General features: G+C 44.4%; 1 protein-coding gene across 1 annotated transcript in view; it reads right to left on the bottom strand.

Moving 5' to 3' along the window:
* The window catches only part of FURIN (furin, paired basic amino acid cleaving enzyme), a 182,101-nt gene that overhangs the window by 73,088 nt on the left and 86,066 nt on the right, over window positions 1–22,947 (bottom strand). Inside the window, exon 4 of the mRNA XM_083184108.1 lies at window positions 805–900. Within this exon, the coding sequence (XP_083040234.1) occupies window positions 805–900 (96 nt within the window). The remainder of the gene's footprint in view (window positions 1–804; window positions 901–22,947) is intronic.

Genomic DNA, 22,947 nt, shown 5'->3' with positions numbered 1-22,947 from the left:
GTATGTAGTTAATATATCCCTGGCTGCTACTGAATGCTTAAGTGCCTGATACTGGATGGCGCCCAATGTACAGCCATTTGGGGAACCAATCTTTCTGCTAGCTGACTCCAGAGAAGAAATGTGCGAAAAAAGTGTCCCATTTGGCCAATCGAATAAGGCTTTTTGCATTTTGGGCAGTATTTTAGTTGGGTTTAGCTGCTTTGCGCAGTTGTTCTTGGTGATCTTGGACATGTCAGAAGTAATGTGCACCCAATCTGAGCAACAATTGAATTGCTCCAAAGGGCAAAAATTTTAGGCACAAAAACAAGCAATGGAATAGCCCCTAGAGAGCTTTTAATGCATCTCAGAGTGGTTATGGTTCATTAGGTAAACAGTAAAAAGGTTGACAGTATCTACTTTAGGTGGAACCTAAAAAAAGAGTAAACTTGCACAACACAGACATAAGCAAAGGGGTGACATGAAAAGGTCGATATGAGATGGTTTTTTTAGGTGGCTATTTTTTTTTAACTTCTAGAGCATTGACCCCCAATTAATGTACCGCATCCCAATGCATTGCTATCCATGCTTCAGACAAGATTTAATGTTCCCAATCATATTAAAAAAATTTAGAAAAACTGCTGTTGACCATATGCGGTGTCATCCATTGCAATGTCGACTTTATACTGTCAACCTAGTGGTTATATCTATTTGATATTTTGATGCATGGTCTGTAGAAAACTAATAATCTTGTCAATACTACAGGAAAAAAATTTCTTAAAAACAAAAACCCAGCACACAAACCTATTATGTTCCAAAGTAACTTACTAGATACCACTGCTGAGGAAATCTGGGATCCGTTGGTTCTGTAAAGAGATCTCTTTTTCGTCTCCTCTTTGCCACCTGCTGTTCTGCCCAGTGTACCTACCATTGAGAAAAAAAAAGTCTAAAATGAGACCTATCTCTCTACAGAGAATATAATGACAACACATATATATTATTTAGCAATTCTTCAATGGTATTATGTGGATTTGCATATTTAGAAGTGAGGTGACAAAGCTATAGCAAAATAATACACCTTGCGGTGTGTGCGCAAATTAAGAGAAAGTCACACTTCTACTGAACCGGAATTATAACGAAACATTTCCAACTTTAGATAACTTAAGTTAAAGTGTACAGACATGTGCGATGCAATATTAAGACATTGCTTCTTTCTGCAGCTGTTTACACATAGCGCCAGATGTATCAAGCTTCAAAAGTGATAAAATAGAGCGAGTGATAAACAACCAGCCAAACAGCTCCGAACTGTCATTTTTCAAGCCCAGCCTGTGACAAGGCAGGTAGGAGAGCTGATTGGGTGGCCGTTTATCACTCTCCAAGTTATCACTTTTTGAAGCTTGATACATCACACAGATGCATTAAGCCTTAAAAAGAGATAAACACAAGGGTGATAAGGAGTGAACAACCTCTAGCCAATCAGCTCCTGTCATGTTATAGGCATTGTTTGAAAATGACAGTTAAGAGCTTTGGCCAGATGCATCAAGCTTCAACAAGTGAAGAGTGATAAACAACCAGCTCCTTCCTGTCATTTTTCAAACCCAGCTTGTGACATGGCAGTTAGGAGCAGATTTGCTGGCTGTTTATCACTCTCCATTTTAATCACTTTTTGAAGCTCAATACATATGGTCCAATGTATGAAAAAGTTAAAAAATTGCAAAAAGTCCCAAAAAAAAGTAATGAACGGTTTCATGTACATGAATGTAAACAATTATACAGTTCTGTTACCCAATAAGCTGTTATGACTGTCTAAACCCAACCATAATGAGCTGGATAAAAAAAAAAGAAAAAAGAAATCATTTGAATAATCGCCCCGTAATCTCTCGTCACTTTAGACAGGAAATCAGTCATTACTAAACATTCGAATGCAGCCCAATGAATACATAGGGCAGTGGTTCCCAAACTGTGTGCCTTGGGTTGATGGACCAGGATCAATTCATATTATTTATGGCCAATGTGCCAGGTAAAACCAGTGCTTGTGGCTGACAATCCTAATATATGTGGACAAACCAAAGCAAATCCTGTCCCTCACCAGATAACTCTGACATATAAACACAATGCACTAAAATTTAATTTTTTTTTCTGCATTTCTCAATAAGAAGCATTTGGCCTAGAGGTGCCCTGAAAATATTTTAATGCTCTAGGGCGCCGTGATTCAAAAAAGTTTGGGAACCCCTGACATAGGGGATATGCAATCTGGGATCACAGCTGCCGATCCCCGCCGACAGTCGTGATCCTGGCCCGTTTGCGGTCAGATCGACCGCATAAGGACTGACGGGATTCAAAGGGGGCGTGGCCGCGAAAACGGCCGTGGATTGTTGATCTGCGGCCGAGATTGCGACAATCCACGGCCGTTCTCGGCAGAACAAGCCTGACCGCTTCTGAAGTTGGGCCCGTTCTGCTGTGATCCCACATCAATGCTTTCGTTAAAGACAGCATTGAATAGGGAGCCGCCGCTATTTCCCACGTCGGAAATAGCAGAGGCACATTGCATAGCCCATAGTGTTATACTTCAAATTTAAATAAAACATAGTGGGGGTAATATAGACTTAGGGGTATATTTACGAAGGAGAGATTTTCTCTTTTTAGCATTGGAGGTATTACCAATAGCAATCAGGGTACTTATGTAGTATCTGGGCGTCTGATTTAGAAATCGGATCGCATCGCATGCGACCAAATCGTATGCGATGCGATGGTCAAGATTTTTCCATAGGATTCAATGTTAAAATGGTCCGAGTCCATTTTAACATAGAATTCAATGGGAAAAGGGGGTCCTTTTCCTTTCCCCACTATCCAAGTGGGCATGGAGTTGGATAGAAACCTGTGGCGAGCGTAGCGAGCCACCGAGCCCGAAGCGTGGCGAGCGTAGCGAGCCCCGCGAGGGGACACAGAATACTTTTTAAGAAATATGCGTCCCCTCGCGGGGCACGCTTCGGGCTCGGTGGCTCGCTGCGCTCGCCACGCTATATAAAATCAACTCTATGCCCACTTGGATAGTGGGGAAATGAACAGGACCTTCTTAACATTGAATCCTATGCAAAATCGCATCGAATCGCATCGCATCTGATTGTATGCCTTAAGGTAAGGCATACAATCACAAAATCGGACGCCCAGATACTACATAAGTACCGCAATCAGATCTTGGCTAACAACTTCTAGAAGGATTTAGATCAGTAGTAGGCAACTGGGGTCCATCTCCGGACCGCAAAGGACAGAGATCCGGACTGCCTACACACTCCTGAAACGATAGCGGTCCCAGGAATGCATTGCGGCGGGTGCACGGGTGACATCACCGCACACCTGTGCGCTGCTTGTAGGGAGCTCAGTCGGCTCCATGTGGCGAAGCTACCTCAGAACTGGTGAGCACTGTCTGTGCAGCAGCAGGAAGGCCTAGCAGGAGCAGCGGCGACAGAAATGGAGCAGTGAGGGCCCAGCGGGAGCAGCAGTGTCAGGAGGGCACAGTGACAGCAAGAGGGCTCAGCAGGAGCAGCTGCGGCATCATGGCAGACAACTCCATGTAAGTTTTAATATATGATGGGAGTATTGTTTTTTTAATGGCTGCTATGCTAACAGATATTTGATTTTGTGGACCTCGATCAAAATAATTTGAAATATTCGGACTCAGTTAAAAATTACTTGCCTACCCCTGTTCTACATAAATGATAAGCAGAATCTTATTGGCAACATCTCCACCTCGGAAAACCTGCACCATAGTAAATATACCACTTATGCCCCTTTCAGACTGCACTTAAAAAACAGTATTTTGCCGATTTTTTACAGTTTTAAAACGGTAATCCTTGCGGTCTAAAAGGTGCAGAACCACTTTACCGTTTTAAAAAAGCAGTTTTTTTTAAAAAACAACGGTTAAAATGGAGGGTCCTACCAGTTTCAGACCCGGTATTTTGGCATCAAAATCGGGTCTGAAACTGTATTTGTGACCCAGCCAATGAGCGGACCCAGCGCAGTGAATATTTAACGAGTGCTCATTAAATATTCACTGCGCTTCACCTCCTGGAGCCCCCCGGTTAACAACCCCCCCCCCCCCAGGGCTAACAACCCCCCCGTGCAGCCGGTACCTGCGACGCGTTGGGGATCCCGGCAGTATGGACGGAGGCATTGCACTTGTACCGTTTAAGAGATGCGGTGTGAAGGGAGTTTTACCTGGCAGGCCCGTTTTTGGAAATGTTTTCAAATACAGGGTCAAAGCCAGTTATGTGGTCTGAAAGCACCATTATTGTCATTCAGGGTTATCTGCTCTCCAAAGGAAATAAAGGGAGCGTGTGTATAATATATTAAGGTTACCGCAACATGTCCATCTACAATACAGTATGGAACCATTTTCATTCAACCATGAGATCATGGAACTCCGAGGCTTTCCAACGCTAGACCGATCCGTTAAAATACCCAACAGTAATGAACGTCTCTTCAAAAATAATGACCCATTCAGAAAGAGAACAATATAGCAGTCTCTCCTTCAGGGAAGCATGTACTGTAGATTCCAGAACAATTGCTTTTCCAGGTTGGGGCAGGGTGGAGGAAAGAATACAAACCACTTGCAGGGAGATAAAACGCACTGTTCTGTGCAAGGGCTGCAGATAAACTACTTCCATTTATAGAGTCATTTGAATGAAAGAAACTGCAATGAAGAAGAGAAATGGATGCACTAACTATACCAACTCAACTGTGTCTAGCTGCCTGGCCTCTAAATCTTCCTGCACACTGGAGTCATATAACCTTGATGAGATTTCAATAAATGTGTCCCGTGTTACGTGGTGACAAGCCTAATAAACTGCAGACATGAGGCATGCCAAGTCACAATGGTGTGACAGGAGGTAGAAGATTTAAGGAGGTCTGTTCCATGTAACAGAGTTATCAATAAATTCCAAATACACATCACTGGGACCTTTCAAAGCAAGTTACAGAATGCTGACAAAATTCTGCTTTGTGCATTGTTAAACTGCAGACGATGTGCAATAGTAAACCCAGAAAGAGAACACACGCGAGAAAGTGTTGTTGCAGTCTTACTGTAAATTGAAATGGAAGATCAAACATGCAAATCTAAAAAGCATACTTTATTATTACCATGGAGACAGTGAGCTAAAATATAATTGCAAATTGTTCCTTACAAGCCTGGCACAGATTTGTGTTCACTAATTATTTTGGAAGTATACAAAACAAGACAATTTTTTTCCTTAAAATAACAAAGAAAACAAACGTCACCGATCATCACCCAGTTCCAGCACTGTGCCGGATTAGCCATTTTGACGGATCATCAGTGGTAAATACAACATCCGGGCGGCTTAAACTGCTGCAGCCTAACCAAGCCATCCCGCAGCATAATGGGGCCCTACACAAGGGGCGATTTAAGGGGCATTTCAAGGACCCGCATGCCGCCATCACCCGGCGATTAATATCCAGCATGCTGGATAAAACTCAATCACCGGGCAGGGCCAGTGTTCACACCAGCATGTCGGTAAGCAGCACTTGTGTTGTAATATGTAATGGGCCTAATGGTTGTGCCATAATGTGTACTGGGCATTAGGGTGTGTGCCATAATGTGTACTTGGCGTAATTGTGGTGGTGTGCAATTAAAAAAAAAATTTTTTTGCAAACGGTAATTTCTGATGTGCCCTCCAGATTGAAAAATGTGCCCTAATCGGTGGTCAGCAGCCTGCCCTAAAAAAATCCTAGAGTGAACACTAACGTGCATAAGACAATCTGTATACAGAACTTCATTTTCTACAATGTAGCACTTAGTATACAGATATAGGGGGTTATTCTGGTTCACTCCTTCTGCCAAATTCCTTCTTAAATGGACAAAACCATGTGCGCTGCAGGGGGGGGGGGGGGGAGATGTAAAATTTGCAGAGAATTAGATTTGGGTGAGTTATTTTGTTTCTGTGCAGGGTAAATACTGGCTGCTTTATTTTTAACACTGCAATATAGATCTCATTTTGAAGTAAAACCCCACCCAAATCTAACTCTCTCTGCACAAGTTACATCTACAGTACCCCACCTGCAGTGCACATGGTTTTGTCCATTTGAGAAGGAATTTGCCAGAAGGAGTTAACCAGAATAACCCCCATAGACTCCATTGCACACAAACAAACAAGTGTCCGAGGTACTTGTGGATTATCACGGCTCCCATCGCATGCCATATAAAGTGGCATGCGATTTTTGCCGTTTTTACTGGTTTTTTTTACAAAATTGCATGTGTTTTTTAACAGAAAAGCATCCGAATGCATTGAAATTATTATGAAACCTGTTCAATGGCCCCCAAATGTCATTTTTGAGGCTGTACCACCCCCACTATCAACGCGAACCCACGAGGGGCGGCGGTACGCGTCCTACGACCTTTTCATACCCCCACTATCCATGTCAGCGTGGAGTTGAGAATAGAAAGTGTGGTGAGCGCAGCGAGCGGACACGGATACCTTCACAGGTATACGTGTCCCCTCGCGGGCTTCACATGTTTTATAGTAATTTCAATGCATTTGGATGCTTTTCTGTTAAAAATCGAATGCGATGCGATTTTTTCCCGTGCGATGGCCATCGAGGGAGCCGTGATACTCCACAAGTACCGTGTCCCATTTTCAGAAAAATGTTAAAAGAAGCCCAACGCTAGTATAGTCTCACAGGAGCTTGCATACGGAGAGGGGCTGTTTAGGGTCATTGCAGCAGTGCTGTAATAGCATATGTGTATGTAACTATATATGCATTTTTGTGTGCATGTCTCTACATTTTGCCCATCAGTTTACAGTTGTAAAACGCCCACATACAGGAAGGGGAGCAGAACAGATGGTTAATAAATTCCACTATGTTACAGTCTCTTGAGCCTGTGGCTTCTCAGAGGATGATGGGGATTATCTCCATGCAGCAAATCTCTTGGGAAATTCTTAGTAAAGTAAATCATTCCCCAGCATTGTATGAATGAAAAACAAAGACTGAGTCAGCCTGGTAGAGCAAGAAACTCATGACTGGGTGTACACCAGAACAAATCACTTATTCCACTAAAACATTTAGATCATTTTTCATCTTAACTGAGAAAAAAAAAAAATTAAAAATGAAACTGGACAATCCTCCCCCATATATGCCCCAGAACAAATTCCAATATCACTTCAGCCTTTAGAAAATCTACTATGCCCTGTATCAAATGCTTATTATACAACTAGCAAGCACGCTCGAAGCAAACGCTTCGAAAGCTAGTCTGTTACCTTCTGTGTTTTGGAGACTCACAGACACTAGACATGTGTATACATAGATCACAAAAGGAATTTACCGTTTTCCTACGGTGTAATGGTTAGCATTACTGCCTCACAGCACTGAGGTCATGGGTGTGATTCCCACCATGGCCCTAACCATGCAGAGTTTGTATATGCTCCCTGAGGTTGCGTGGGTTTACTTTATTGTAAGCTCCACCAGGTCAGGGACTGATGTGAATAATCAAATCATTTCTGTAAAAGCGCTGTGGAATATGTGTGCACTAAATAAATAACTCGTAATACAATAAAACAAAATGTACATTAACAGTTTCATTATGCAAAAGAAAAGTGCGGTCCATAAATTAGGGGGGACGGACCAATTTTAAAGAAATGATCTAGTTCAGGCATTCCAAACCACGGTCATCAAGGCACACCAACAGCGCAGGTTTTAGTGATATCCAGGCTTAAGAACAGGTGATTTAACTAGTACCTGGGTAATTTTGATTTAAATCATCCGTGCTGAAGCCCAGATATCACTAAAGCTGGCACTGTTGGTGTGCCTTGAAGACTGTGGTTGAGAATGCCTGAACTAGATCATCATATGGATTGTAATATACAGCAGACACCTTAAATTGTATTACTATTAGCCAGAAACCCATGAGAAAAAAAAAAAAAAAAAAAAGCGTCCTTTTCAGCCAATAACGCAATCACTTTCTAGGATACCACTTTGATTTAAGGAGCTGCCCACCCAGACCGCTTCCCTCTGACTAACCCAGACTTGTGATGATCAGAGAAGCTTCTCATTGCTGTGCTCAGCAAAACAGACAGTGATAAACTTCATATTAAATGAAACCCACATTTTAAAAACCATTAACTTTTCATCAGGCGTGCAATGACTCAAGAGTGCGTGTGGCTATCACACAAAGTACATTTGTTAGGAAGAAGAGTCATTTGCTTTATGGACACAGAGTGTTAGATGACAACAATGGCTTTCACATCCATATGTGGGTGTTTCAGCATTTCCATTTAGGACATCCCAGGCACCAAGACTACAGCAATTCGTTCTGCGTAATGCATAAAACCACAAATTGGTTTAATTTGGTTAAAATAGGGCTAATGCCTGGTTTGAGTTCGCTCAATGAATGGCAGAGTCTACATACAGATGTGTCCTTATACATAAGTGCTATATAGTCACATCAAACAACCCTTCTCGACGTGCCATGTCTTACAAGAGCTGTCTTGTATATCTCTGTGCAACCTGTCATTTTTCAAACCAAGGCTGTAACTTCGGTTAGAAGCTGATTGGCCGGTGATAAAAAACCGACATGTTATCACTTCACCAAGCTTAATAAATCTGCCCCTCAATCTGTATACAAAGTGCTACAATGTAGCAGTTGCAACCTTTCTCCAATACAAGTTCTGTGCTGTAGACACGTCGTCCTCAACAATATACAATTAATTGCATATCAAATTAAAATTAGCAGTCTCCTTGTGTGTCCTATTAACAGGTTGTGACAAATGAATGGCGGCACTCGGGTCCTTTCAAAAACTGTATTTTAAAAGATGGTGGCTAACGTTTCGGAGCTTACGCTCATTTGTCACCTATATGTATGCTTAGACAAAGGAGCGTTAGCTCCAAATAAACAAAGCTTTCCTGGATGCCAGCGTAAAAACATCTACAGTACTAATGTCTTCACTTGTGTGGTGTAAAATGCTGAATAAAATGTGTATTATAAAAAAGGACAGATAATTGTATGGGCTATAAAAAGATAGCACCATAGACTGAATATATACAGCAAGTAATAAAGCTTTTAACCTGGGGGGGGGGGGGAGGGAGTGCAGGACAAACACAAGAACACAAGTAGATAATTTTCCATATACAAGCTAAACACACAAACCTAATACTTTCCATAGCAAAGCAATATTCTTCCTGGAACATTCCATTGGGTACTTGTTTCCTAGCATGGCGCCCATCGGGTTGATCGCATGCCTTAAGTTTAAGGTACTTAAGGCATGCGATCGACGCGATGGACCCGATTTTATGTCAATCACTAGTGTATTTGCCGGTGAAAGATAAAATCGCGTTGATCGGGTCCAACGCTGCCCATTATAATGGGCCGCGATGCGACCAACGCGATTTTCCCCATAGAGAAAAATGTTAAATTATTTTTAAAGTTGAACAACCCGATTTTACATAGGAACAAAAAGGAAAAGGGCCAATATGGCCAATTTCTCATTGTATATTAGGTTAGAAAGTATGGTTAATGCCCCCCCCATTGCTAACGCCACCCCACTATTGACGCCAACCCGAAACGTGGCGAGCGCAGCGAGCCCGCGAGGGGTGGCGTTACGCGTCCTCCGACCTTTTCATAACCCCACTATACACGTCGGCGTGGAGTTGATTTTATATAGTGTGGCGAGCCTGAAGCGTGGCGAGCGCCGCGAGGGGACGCATATACCTGTGAAGTTATGCGCGTCCGCTCGCCACGCTTTGGGCTCGGTGGCTCGCCACACTATATAAAAAATCAACTCCACGCCGGCGTGGATAGTGGGGGTATGAAAAGGTCGGCGGACGCGTACCGCCGACGCTCGCCACGCTTCGGGTTGACGTCAATAGTGGGGTGCCGTTAACAATGTATATGGTTAGAAAATATGGTTAATGCCGCCCCATTGTTAACGCCACCCCACTATTGACGCCAACCCGAAGTGCGAGCGCAGAGAGCCCCGCGAGGGGACGCATATACCTGTGAAGTTATGCGTGTGCGCTTGCAACGCTTCGGGCTCGCCACACTATATAAAATCAACTCCACGCCGACGTGGATAGTGGGGGTATGAAAAGGTCGGAGGACGCGTACCGCTGCGCTCGCCAACTTGACTGGCATTCTGGCTTTTTAAAAAAGGCACACAAGTCCCATATTTAAAGCTCTGCTATCTGAAGAGGGGAAATAGATTTCTGGAAGTATTTCGGAAGAAAGTTCCTACTACAAAAGCAGCAGTTAAGGAGCCAATTTGTTGCTATTTTTTTGGTCTTGCCAAATAAAGCCTTCTAGAAGTATGTGAAACTCACAGCCCTCCCTGTCCCACAAGATGCCAGCTATAGTTCTTTACTTCCTGATCACACATTCTCATTTTATAGAAGGAAGGGAAAAATGCTGGCTATACATCAGAACAACTTTCCTCCAAGTAGTTGCTTGGGTAGAATAAAAAAAATATGGTACTGGATGGGAGCAAATGTAAATTGTAATTCATTTATTTAGTCCCATAATCCAGAAACTGAATGTCCAATTTTTGTCAGACAGGGGTCTATAGCGGGATATGATTTAACCCCTTCCCGACATTTGACGTACATGTACGTCATGGTCGGGAAGTACTTCCCGACATTTGACGTACATGTACGTCATGGCTTCTAACTGTCACTGCGTCTATAGACGCGGTGACAGTTAGGTGATGTCTGCTGTCCCTGACAGCAGACATCCCCCCTCGCCGCCCAGGGGGGGCAGGGGTGCCCCCCCCGGTCGGCGATCGCTGTGATTGGCTGTTCAAATCTGAACAGCCAATCACAGCGTTTCCTGTGTTACCGGCGGCTAAGCCGCTCGGTAACACAGAAAACGGTGGTGATCGGTGCAGCACCGATCACCACCGATGAGCAGCACCCCCCTCCCACCCACCCGGCAGCTCCGGGGCAGCAGGCTCACCAGGCTCCCCCAGCAGCAACATCCTCAGCGCACGCAGCGCTTCCCCCCTCCCACCCCCCCCGCAAGCCGCAGCAGCAGCAAAAAATAATAAAATGGAATGTGATGAAATATATATATATATATATATATACACACACATATATATATACATATATATATACACACATATACATATATGTGTGTATATATATATGTATATGTATATACATACATATACATATATATATATATATATATATATATATATATATATATATATATATATATATATATATATATATATATATATATATATATATATATATATATATATATATATATATATATATATATATATATATATATATATATATATATATATATACTTCCAGACAGATATTCCCGACATATGACGTATATATACGTCATGGTCGGGAGGTACTTCCCGACCGAAGACGTATATATACGTCATGGTTTTATAAACTGTCACCGCGTCTATAGACGCGGTGACAGTTTGGAGATGTCTGCTGTCCCTGACAGCAGACATCCCCCCTCGCGGCGATCGCTGCGATTGGCTGTTCAAATGTGAACAGCCAATTGCAGCGTTTTCTGTGTTACCGGCGGCTAAGCCGCTCGGTAACACAGTGATCGGTGGTGACCGGTGCTGTTAAGTACAGCACCGATCACCACCGATCGCCAGCCCCCCCCCCCCCCTCCCACCCGGCAGCCCCCCTCCCTCCCACCCACCCGGCTGCCGCAGCGCCAGCACCCCTCCCAACCCCCCACCAGCCGCAGCGCCAGCCCCCCTCCCAAAGCTGGTGACCAAAATGGGGTCACATGTGGGGGGGTTCCACTGTATTGGTGCTTCGGGGGTCTTGCTAATGCGACATAGCACCCACCATTCATTCCACCACCAAAAATCACTCCTTCCCTTCTGAGTCCTGCCATGCACCCAAATGGTATTTTTGGGTCACATATGAGGCATTGCCGTACTGGGGAGAAATTGGGGCACAGATTTTGGGGTGCTTTGTCTCCTTCATTCCTTGCGAAAATGAAAAATTTTGAGCCAGAACTGCATTTTTGTGTAAAAAATTACATTTTTTTACACAAAAATGCAGATCTCGCTCAAAATTTTTCATTTTCACAAGGAATGAAGGAGACAAAGCACCCCAAAATCTGTGCCCCAATTTCTCCCGAGTATGGCAATGCCTCACATGTGACCAAAAAATACCAGTTGGGTGCATGGCAGGACTCAGAAGGGAAGGAGTGATTTTTGGATTTTGCAGCACAGATTCTGGTTGAATGACCCCTGAAGCACCCATACAGTGGAACCCCCCCCACAAGTGACCCCATTTTGCAAACTACACCCTTCAGGGAATTCATCAGGGGGTATAGTGTACATTTCAAACCCCCAGGGGTTTAACTGAGCTGTGAAAATGAAAAATTAAATTTTTTCATTTTCACAGCCCAGTTGTATCAAAATTGGTGAAACCCCTGGGGGTTTGAAATGTACACTATACCCCTAAATGAATTCCCTGAAGGGTGTAGTTTGCAAAATGGGGTGACTTGTGGGGGAGGTTCCTAACTTTTAGCACTTATGGTGCCTAGAAACCTACATGGTGCCTAAAAAAAAATCTCATAAAAAGGAGGCTCCAAAATCAAGTAGGTGCTCCTTCTATTATGAAGCCTGTGGTTTGGTCAACGTGCACACTAGGGCCACATATAGGATATTTATGAAAACAAAAGAATTGGGGGAATCAATTTTTAGTCACATTTCTCTAGTAAAATCTACTGTGTTCGTTAGAAAAATGTATTAAAATTGAAACTCTGCAAAAAAAAAGAAATTTTGAAATTTCACCTACACTTTGTTTTAATTCCTGTGAAACACCTAAAGGGTTAACAAACTTCCAAAATGCTGTTTTGAATACTGTGAGGGGTGCAGTTTTTGAAATGGCATCATTTATGGGGGTGTCTCACATACAAGTCCCTCAAAGTCACATCAGAACTGAACTGGTCCCTAAAAAAATCAGTGTTTGAAATTTTCTTGAAAATTTGAGAATTTGCTATTCATATTTGAAGCCTCCTAGTGTCCAAAAAAATGAAAAGGAGGTTGAAATAATGATTGCAACATAAAGTAGACATATGGTCTTTGTTAGTTATTAACTATTTTGAGTGGTATGTTTATTTGTCTCACAAGCAGAAAATTTGACATTTTGCAAATTGCTAAATTTTCCATTTTTTCACGACATTTTGGTATTTTTCACAAAAAAAAACACAGACTGTATCGACCCAAATTTACCACTAACTTGAAGTACAATGTGTCACGAGAAAACAATCTCAAAATCACTGGGATAAGTAAAAGCAAAAAAAAGTTATCCCCACTTAAGTGAAACATGTCAGATTTGAAAAAAATGGCTCTGTCAGGAAGGGGTTAAACAATGTGTCTGAATGTTTTTGTCCATTTCCCTGGGTTTCCGAGCAGATTTCTGATGGTCATTTGCTTCCACCCAGATTTTCAACTACTTGGATGAAAGTTGTCCTTGTGTATGGCCAGCATAACAATGATCAGAAGGAACCAAACAGTAGCACTCATATTTGCCAGATCTGTGTAAATCAATGGTGAAGTATTTTTGGATGAATCCATTTTTGGATGAATCCATTTAACAAAATGTTAGATTTTAGTTCTCTTAGTGAATACCTGATTATACAATTACACTCTTAGTCCGACTTGTCATAAGGACAAGTCGGACCTGATTGTCCCGGCAGCTCCCCGAGAGGGATCACACACTTCATGTGCCAAGTTTTGCATGTGATAAATCGCATGCAACTCCGGGGGAGCTGCAGGGACAATGGGAGTGGGGGACAGCAGCGGGGATATGCCCGCGACCAAAGAGCGGGTGGGGGGCGCAGGGAGCCGGGCAAGAAGCCGCTGGGCAGGGAGCAGGGGGGCGGCGCAGAGTACCAGGGAGCTGGGCAGGAGAAGACGCTGCAGTGCGCGGGAGCAGCAGAACACTTCAAAAAAAGAAAAACCCATGCAAACTCATAGGAAGCCATTGTTGATTGGCTGAGACCTCTCTCAGCCGATTAGCGAGTGGCTGAGAGAGGTCCCAGCCAATCAATGGTTTCCTATGAGTTTGTATGGGTTTTTTTATTTTAATTTTTTAAAGTGCTCTGCTGCTCCCGCCATTCGTGCTGCTGCTGCAGCGTCTTCTCCTGCCCTGCTCCCTGGTACTCTGCGCCGCCCCCCTGCTCCCGCTGACAGCAGAGGCTTCCTACTCTGCCTGGCTCCCTGTGCCTAATCCCTCTGCCCAGCTCTGGTAGGTCCCCTGTTGCGGGGGAGCACGGCTCCGGGCAGCACATAAGATTTAGCAAATCTTATGTGCAGCCCGTCCGACCTCCCGACTCCGATGCGCACAGGGCCGCGCATCGGGTCGGAGGGAATGTCTCCATATGCGATTTGGGCCCGATTTTGCCCGATTCGGATGAGTGTATGGGGGCCTTTAGGGAAAGGATTTACTGGTTTTAGGACTGTATCTGATAAATGTCAAACATTTTTCAGGGGTTTAGCACCATCAGCACCACATTTATGCATGTAGTGTGTTGTCCCGATGATGGGAGGGATACCCTAAAAAAATTTGACTTGTGAATACACAATGTTTCGTATGGATCTGGTCTTCTAGCAGTGCCAGATTAAGGCCTACATACTGTAGGTTTGCATCTGCAGATTATGAGGTGTGCCAGGTTTGTGTGAGTGTTCAGCACAAATCTGATGGCATACAATGGGCCCATGGAGAGAAAGATAGGATAGCACATGTAGGAAATCTGATCCTTCCATTGCCCAATTAAGAGGCCACAATGAGAAATCTAATGGAATAGTAATGGCATCAGGTGGTGCCTGCTGGCCTTTAAATAACTTATGGAGAATACACAATGGCATGCAATGTATGTGTGAGGGGTCTGATGGTAAATAAATGGTGTGAACGAGGAGGACATAAAAAAAGGACAAGTGAAAGGGTGCTTGTCATGTCTCAATGGGGACATGTAGGAGGAGCTACAGGATAGCGTACTGACCCTGCGACAAGATGGGGGGGGGGGGGACATTTTTCCAATTCTGCATGGCAGACAAACTGCTTCCATGTGCACCAACCTTATTATAAAAGGAGTACTGCAAAATAACTTTAGTAAGATGATGCTATTAAGATAAAATAGATATAGATAGAGATCTATATAAAATTATCTATATCTATTAGTGCTCTAAACCACAAGGTGCTCTAAATTCTGGCAAACCCGATTCCTACGGCAATCCAGAAAAAAAAAGGCCTTGCCAGAATTTTTATTTTTTCCTTCAAAAGTGTAGATTCTGGTTGGAATATTAAAACACAAGAACACATTCCCCCTAACTCCCAGCACCTACCCATATAGGAAGGAGGTATAGGACTAGCACTGTTGTGCCATTACATGATATTGCTGCTCCATTCTCCTCTTATTACCCACAAACAGCAATTCATGTTGAACAGTTCCGCTTACTGTTTGATACACTGGTGGAAACCGCAATGATGGCTGAGATGACTGCAACTAGCTAGATGTACAATGAAGAAACTAAAATACTCGTTTTGGAGATGCTGCACCCAGCAGTTTGTCAGAGAGCTTTTCATGGCTTTCGGCTAGTCTCATTTAAGGATATGTATTGAGAAGTGTCACAAAAGGACGGTTGTGGGATGTTCTTTGATCTACTACACTACATACTCTGTTTAGTATCAGTTTTGTGAAAATAAATGAACTATATGCAGACATGACAAAATCTTGTGTATAAAGGCACAAAACGCCCAGAGAGAAATTCTACTGCATCTGTATTGTGGCCCAGGAAATGACATGCCAACTTCCCAATACTTTTATAAGGGTAGAAATTACTGAGAATAATGTGTCCCTGCAGGCATCTGTGGTGTTAAGTATGAAATGGCCCATTCATAATCCATACTTGTAGAAGGAGTAAAGCTGGGTACACATATGTACAATTTCCTTTTTCTTGCGACCGTTCGATCGACCGAATACACGTTCGGCCGTCCAAAACATACGACCGTTCTGCGCGTACACATATGTACAATTTTACTTGCGACGTCCGATGTACTCCCGTCCAAACAATCGCAAGAAGAAGTATATGAGAGACCCTGTAACCCTTTGCCTGCTGTTTTAACTAATGTCTGTTTAATGCCTCACTGCTCAACACTTTAGACGCATCACTTTAAGACATTAATCAATGTTGAAGTTTTAATAGAGTGGGCTGGAAGCTCTTTTCAGGGCACCATAAAACACTATTAAAACTTCAACATTGATTAATGTCTTAAAGTGATGCGTCTAAAGTGTTGAGCAGTGAGACATTAAACACACATTAGTTAAAACAGCAGGCAAAGGGTTACAGGGTCTCTCATAATGCAGCATACCACCGTGCTTTGTCAAACTGTCAAGCATATCGATCGAAGGTGCGTACACACTTCACTTTTGTTCCGATATGGAGCCGTCCTGTCGGATGAAATATTAAGCAGCAAAGAACCTTCGACCGACCGACCGTGGACGGCCAAGAGCGTTTTTGGCCGTTTATCGGTCGCACAGCAGCAATTGGGACAGCGTACACACCTATACAATCGAACGGCCGTTTGCCCCCAGATTGGAAGAACGGCCCGACGATTGTATATATGTGTACCCAGCTTAACAATGTAGCAGTCCAGGCAGCTAAGGAACTATCAAATAACATTAATGCAAGTTCTCTACTGGGGTGCCGGACAGTTTCCCGACAGTCGTTATCCAAACAGTCATTACCCCGGTTGTCAAAACCCCGACACTCGGGGTCCTGACGGCCACCAGCTATTCTCCCTCATGGGGGTCCATGACCCCCATTGAGGGAGAATAGAATAGGTGGCGAGCTACCGTGCCCGCAGCGTGGCGAGCCTGCAAGGTGCATTTTTCCGCTTGCCCCACTGTCCGAGTCCAGCCATTTCAAGAAGGATACCTGCTTATAGCAAAATAGTCTTCCAGGTATACTTGTCTATTTCTGTTACTCTTCCATATTACAACAGACCTGCTGTGCTTATACAAGGTCATGCAATGAACAGACCAGCCTGTGGAGCTCACTTTAATATTAAAGACGTAGCAGCACCGAAGTGCCCATAGCTCCCAGCTACTCAAGAGCAGAAGGCAAAGCAGTGGGGGTAATTCAGACCTGATTGGACAGCCGCAATTTGGCAGCAACCAGCGTTCAGTTAAAATGCCGCCTCATTAGAATGTAATCCCGCCTAGCAAATTTATGTGCCTGCTGTGCGACTAGAAAGGTGTATGGCTGAAAATCTACTGGCAGCCATGTCCAAATCCCTTCACAAGCCGCACACGTCAAATGATTTTTAAACTGGACTAGAGTAGCCAGAGACTTAATTGGTGCGGTGATGAATAACGGCATATCCGGCCTGTTGCAGACATCACACAGCCTCCGCTAAAAACGCTTTCGGCACACCTAGCAGTTCTTTTCTGGCCGGCCTGCAATTTTCTCACCACTGTCCCATTAAATGGGCAATTACCCTACTTCTTGTCGATCACAAAAAAGTAGCAGGAGTCCATCACTGCCGGGCGTCACGCACATCGCAGCCCATAGGTAAGGATAATCATCGATAGACTACCTATCAATAATCATCTGCCATGTGAATTTGTGGTCGTGCGATCAAGTCTGAATTATCCCCTGTATCTTGTTGCAAGGGGTGGTCCTGAAGAACTGATCGAAGACAGAAAAGTCTTTATACTGAATATTTTCCTATTGCCACTAGATTGCATCAATAATAATCAGTAATTGTTGCTCCATTTGGGCCTATGCAGCCAAGGTGGATAGATTTATACCCCTTTTACACCGCTGAAAAATCCGGGTCAGTGGCGTGTCAGACCCGGACCTTCGGCGGTGTAAATGGGGTCAAGCCGTGTCCATTTACACGGGTCCTCTACCCAGGTCCTGACCTGGGTAGAACACGGTTAGGACCCTTGTAGAGGCCGGTGTAAATGTTCCCGCTGCGGGTCCAGGCACCCGCAGCGGGTCCGTGCACGGCATGCAGCGCTGGGGAAGCTGTCCCCAGCTGCTGCAGGAGGAGAGGGGTGTCTGCGGCTGCTAAGGGCCTGGGGTGAACTGTCAGGCTGCTGAGGGGGGGAGATGGAGGGGATGCTCCCCGCTGCTGTAACTCCCCCCTGCAGCCGCGGGGCCGGGAGTGGAGGCAGCGGGAATCAGCAGTGCAGGTGGGCAGGGGACATCATCACCTGTAGAATCATATCATCACCCCCCCAGCGCGGGGTCCAGCCTCCAGGCAGCGGGGTCCGGCAGTACAGGCGGGGGATCCATTCAGCGTATACGAAGTTGCCGGCGGGGTCCCTCCAGCGTATGGGAAGTAACCAGCGAGCGTCCCTGCGGCGGCTGGGAACTGCCGCTACTAGTTCCCATACACTGGGGGGACCCCGCCGGCAACTTCGTATACGCTGAATGGATCCCCCGCCTGCACTGCCGGACCCCGCTGCCTGGAGGCTGGACCCCGCGCTGGGGGGGGGGTGATGATATGATTCTACAGGTGATGATGTCCCCTGCCCACCTGCACTGCCGATTCCCGCTGCCTCCACTCCCGGCCCCGCGGCTGCAGGGGGGAGTTACAGCAGCGGGGAGCATCCCCTCCGTCTCCCCCCTCAGCAGCCTGTGATTTGATGCTGCAGGGGGGTCATAAGGTGCAGGGGGTGATGCTGCTTCAGGGGGTGTGTGATTTGATGCTGCTTCAGGGGGGTGATGATGTGCAGGGGGGGGGGGTGTGATTTGATGTTGCAGGGGGGTGATAATGTACAGGTGGGGGGGGGGGTGCTGCTGCTGCTAGGGGGGGTGATGATGTGCAGGGGGGGATTGATGTGATGCTGCAGGGGGGGGGGGGGGTGATGATGTGCAGGGGGTGATGTGGTGCTGCTGCTGCAGGCCATTTGTAATGACAAGGCAGGGCTGACCCAGGTCCAGTGTAAATGGTGCAGACCCTGGTCCGACCCAGGTCGAAGTGCTGTGTAAATGCAATATAAAGCAGGGTCAGACCCTGGAAACTCCAGCGTTCAAAGACCAGGGTTTTTGGTGTAAAAGGGGTAATAGAGGTGTATTCAATCTTGGCCGAATTTTCACCTTGCCTTTCAGTATTTTAGCGCCTTTTTGAGTATTTGCACCCTTGCCATTTAACTTTATTACCAGCTATTTATATAGCGCACACATTCCTCTGGGCTTTACAGAGAATATTTGAAAATGCACATCAGTCCCTGCCCCAGTGGAGCTTACAATCTATATTCCTTACCACACTTAGACATTATAGGGTTAATTTTTGCCAATCAACCTACCAGTATATTTTTGGATTGTGGGAGCACACCGGAGTACCCGGAGGACACCCACGCAAGCAAATTCTGCACAGTCAGAGCCATGGTGGGCATCGAACCCATGACCTCAGTGCGGTGAGGCAGTAATGCTAACCATTACATCATCCGTGCTGTTTGTAGATGCACACCATAGGAGTCAACTACAAACAAAATAGAAGAAGTTATGATTTAAGAAGTCAGTAAGCCTTTACCCATGTTGTAATGGCAAGATATACTCTGAAACCCTTTCTTCAAAAAGATGAACAACATGTTCTACTTCAGAGCAGATATTCCTATAGCAATTATGATATCATATATAAAAAACAACCAGCATCTGTGGGACTGCTTCTCCCAGATCAAACAAAAAACGCTTTCCGTTAAACATACAACAGTTTAATCAATAACACCTTTACTTTAGGATGATTGCATTTTTCTAAGAAAGTCTATTACATCAATAGGTTGATAAAGAAAAATTGATCCAAGATGTTGCTGTAGCCATTAGGAAAGAAGGGTTAAACAGGAAAGCGATTACCTACAGTTTATCTACTCCCAGTAGGATAGTGTGTTACAGACTAAAAACATTCTCCCATTACTTTATATGGGCTGATCCCTTATAAAAATAAATAAATCTCGAGCGCTGAAGAGGAAAAGGGAAAAACACAAAACACTGAGCTGCCTCCAAAACCAGGACCACCTCCTTTACCAAGAATGGATTGGAGCGGCCTGCTTTAATCAGGGAAAAACACATGTTACATTTATGCTGCACTGGCAAGTGTAAAAGGATATATAAACGGATGAATTAAGACCTCTTGGATGAGGTCAGTGGGCACAAATTGTCAGACTAATAGAAAATATCCTTACGGTACATGTGGAAGTACAAACAGACAGATGTTCACTTATGCAGGGTACACACCAGAAAGACAAGGGCCCAATCCCATACGATTGAATGTAGATTGGGCCCTTTTTTTGACGGTTCTGGTCCGATCCCGATCTGATGCGCGGCCCCGCGGGTAAGTCGTCGTTATTCAGATCCTACCTGCAGCAGGTAGTATCTGAAAACGACCATTCACCGGGTGCGGGTCGCTATCGGATCGGAACCCGCTCACGGTGCACATTGTGAGCGGGTCGCCCTGGTGTGTACCAGACATGATAAGTCCATGTGTGTATTTGCAAGGATGAGAATGCGTGTGCTTTGCAGAATAGAAACATACACAGATATTTAAAACGTGCCTGCCCTCTCGCACGGGAGAACGGTGCAGCTGAGCTAATGTCATTTCGCCAGTCTTCTCATTGTATGTATCCTGCTGCGGAAGAGAGGGCGAGTAGGAGCATTCCCCATATCCTTGAAACCAGATCATTAAACATGTACGGCAGGCTCACGCCATCTGTGTGGCAAAGTTCCACACAGCTTTCACATTCCCACAAGAGCGCTCTGCTTTTACAAGAGCATTCATACTTCGGCTATTAAGGAACTCCACTGTAATAAGAGATTTCATAATCAAAAACTATGACATACCGCCAATGGAAATATTTTGAACTAGCAAAGATATGCATTAAAATAATTTACATTTTAATTGAAACAGCATATGCCTTTGAAGACGGATCAAAAATAATCTTTTGAAAGCAGTAACAAACAAATAATCACAATATTTGTTTGTTCTCTCCAAGCTGCACAATCTACACTTCCACCCTAGTAAAATATTCTTCTTCTTCTTCAAAAAAAAAGTATTTAAAATAAAGTTTTTGTATCAGGTAGTCACATCACTTAAGCTGGGTACACACGCACAAAGAATTTTCTGTCCAATTTGTCTGGTAGGAACAAAAATCTGGAAATGTATGGGCTCATATGATAATTCGCTTATTTTCTCCCAAAACACTGGAAAAGACAATGGCCATTCAGACAAATTGGTTAAAATGGAACAAACAAATTTAATTGAACAATTTGATCTATTTTCCAGCATATAGCGGGAAAAAGTGTTTGCTCCCACCAAATTGTACAGATAAATCTTTGGTGTATGAAGCTGGGTTCACACACAAATTTAATGGTGGGTGTCCCAGAAGGTCAGATGTCCACCCAGTTAGTTTGTCTGCTCCTGCCACTATCAACTGCAGCATTGCGAACGGGGGGGGTCTGCGGCTGTAGAAGTGCTGCCGTCATTGATGGCTCCAGCCGTGACTCCACAAATGATACAGCTTTGCAATAAGGCTTCAGGTACAGTATATAGAGTTCTGCCCATTTGCCTACAGGTCAGCGCGCATAACCTCCGACATGTTTCACTCCCAATACAGGAAGTTTGAATTGTTTTTGGTAGAAAAAACATCCATAGCCAAAACCAGCAACAATGTTTGGGGCATAGCTCTGCTCTTTTGAGAAGTTGAAGTACAGAATTACAATAGATCAACTGTATAAATCAGTGGTTCTCAACCTCGGTCTTCAGGACCCCCCCAACTGTGCACGTTTTCCAGGTCTCCATACAGAATCACAGGTGAAACAATTAGTTACCTGTATTTTAAAAATGTGTCAGTGAATACTGGAGTGCACCTGCCGGATGACCTGGAAAATGTGCACTGTTGGGGGTTCCTGAGGACCGAGAACCACTGGAATAAATCTAAAGCAATATAATCTATTTAGAACAGAGAGGAAGAGTAGCTGCTTATAATAAAAAAATAGGTGTTTCCATCACCCTTATTGTGGTCATAAGGGTGGCCAATCACGGAATTGTCAGGATCCCAGTATTTGGCCCTAAGATTACCTGGATTTCAAGCCCGGGATTAGACTGAGCATGCACAGTCTAATGCATTGCAGCATCTGAGCACCTGCTCAGATGCTCCCTGACCCAATATGCGGCTCTGCGTAGCGTGACTTGGTCAGAAGGCACACTGTTCAGCCCTTCCCCTGCACCACTTCTGCCCACCCCTGGCAGAAACCCCACACTGCTGCCACCTGCCCCACCATGTAAGTAAATATGAGGGGGTGCTGGAGGATTTATTATTATTATTATTATTATGGACGCCATTCCAGGAATCCCAGGACTGAGCCTTTTTCAATCCTGAACCCCGGGATTGAATGGCTACATCACATCTGCATGCCTTCCCTATAAAGGAACAGAGGAATTGTCAAGTGGTCAGCCACGGAAGTACATATATTGCTAGCTCATCTGATCAGGCCGATAATTTATTAGAACCGCTTATGTCAAGCATAACTGACCGTTCACAAATGAACATTATCGGATAGGTTAGTGGATGCAGCTGGAAGATGACCACAAACATATACATGACCATAGGACCTCATTCAGCTTTGTTGTTAGCTAAGCAAAATAAAAGCATACAAATGGGCAAAACCATGTTGCAGTTACATTTGGGTGGGATGTCTTCCAACGGAAACCTAAATTGAAGTGTAGAAATAAAGATAACCTGTTTGGGCTACAGTGTTTACCCTGTACAGAAATACTATAAAATGCACTAGATCACCTTGTATGGCGAAATGATGTGTTCCAGATACAAAATTGCTTTTTTTCGCATTACAGAATCTGGCCCATAGTCCCAAGTGTCGGCCAAGCAGGTCTCATTAATACTAGCTGCTTGGTCAAATACAATACAGGCCAAATATTGTCCAATTTGGTTACAGTACTTGT

Source organism: Crinia signifera, chromosome 4 (genome assembly GCF_055691185.1).
Source record: "Crinia signifera chromosome 4, ASM5569118v1, whole genome shotgun sequence".
In the NCBI taxonomy this organism is placed as follows: domain Eukaryota; kingdom Metazoa; phylum Chordata; class Amphibia; order Anura; family Myobatrachidae; genus Crinia; species Crinia signifera.
The sequence above is the reverse complement of the archived record's forward strand: the minus strand, read 5'-3'. Positions and strand labels throughout refer to the sequence as shown.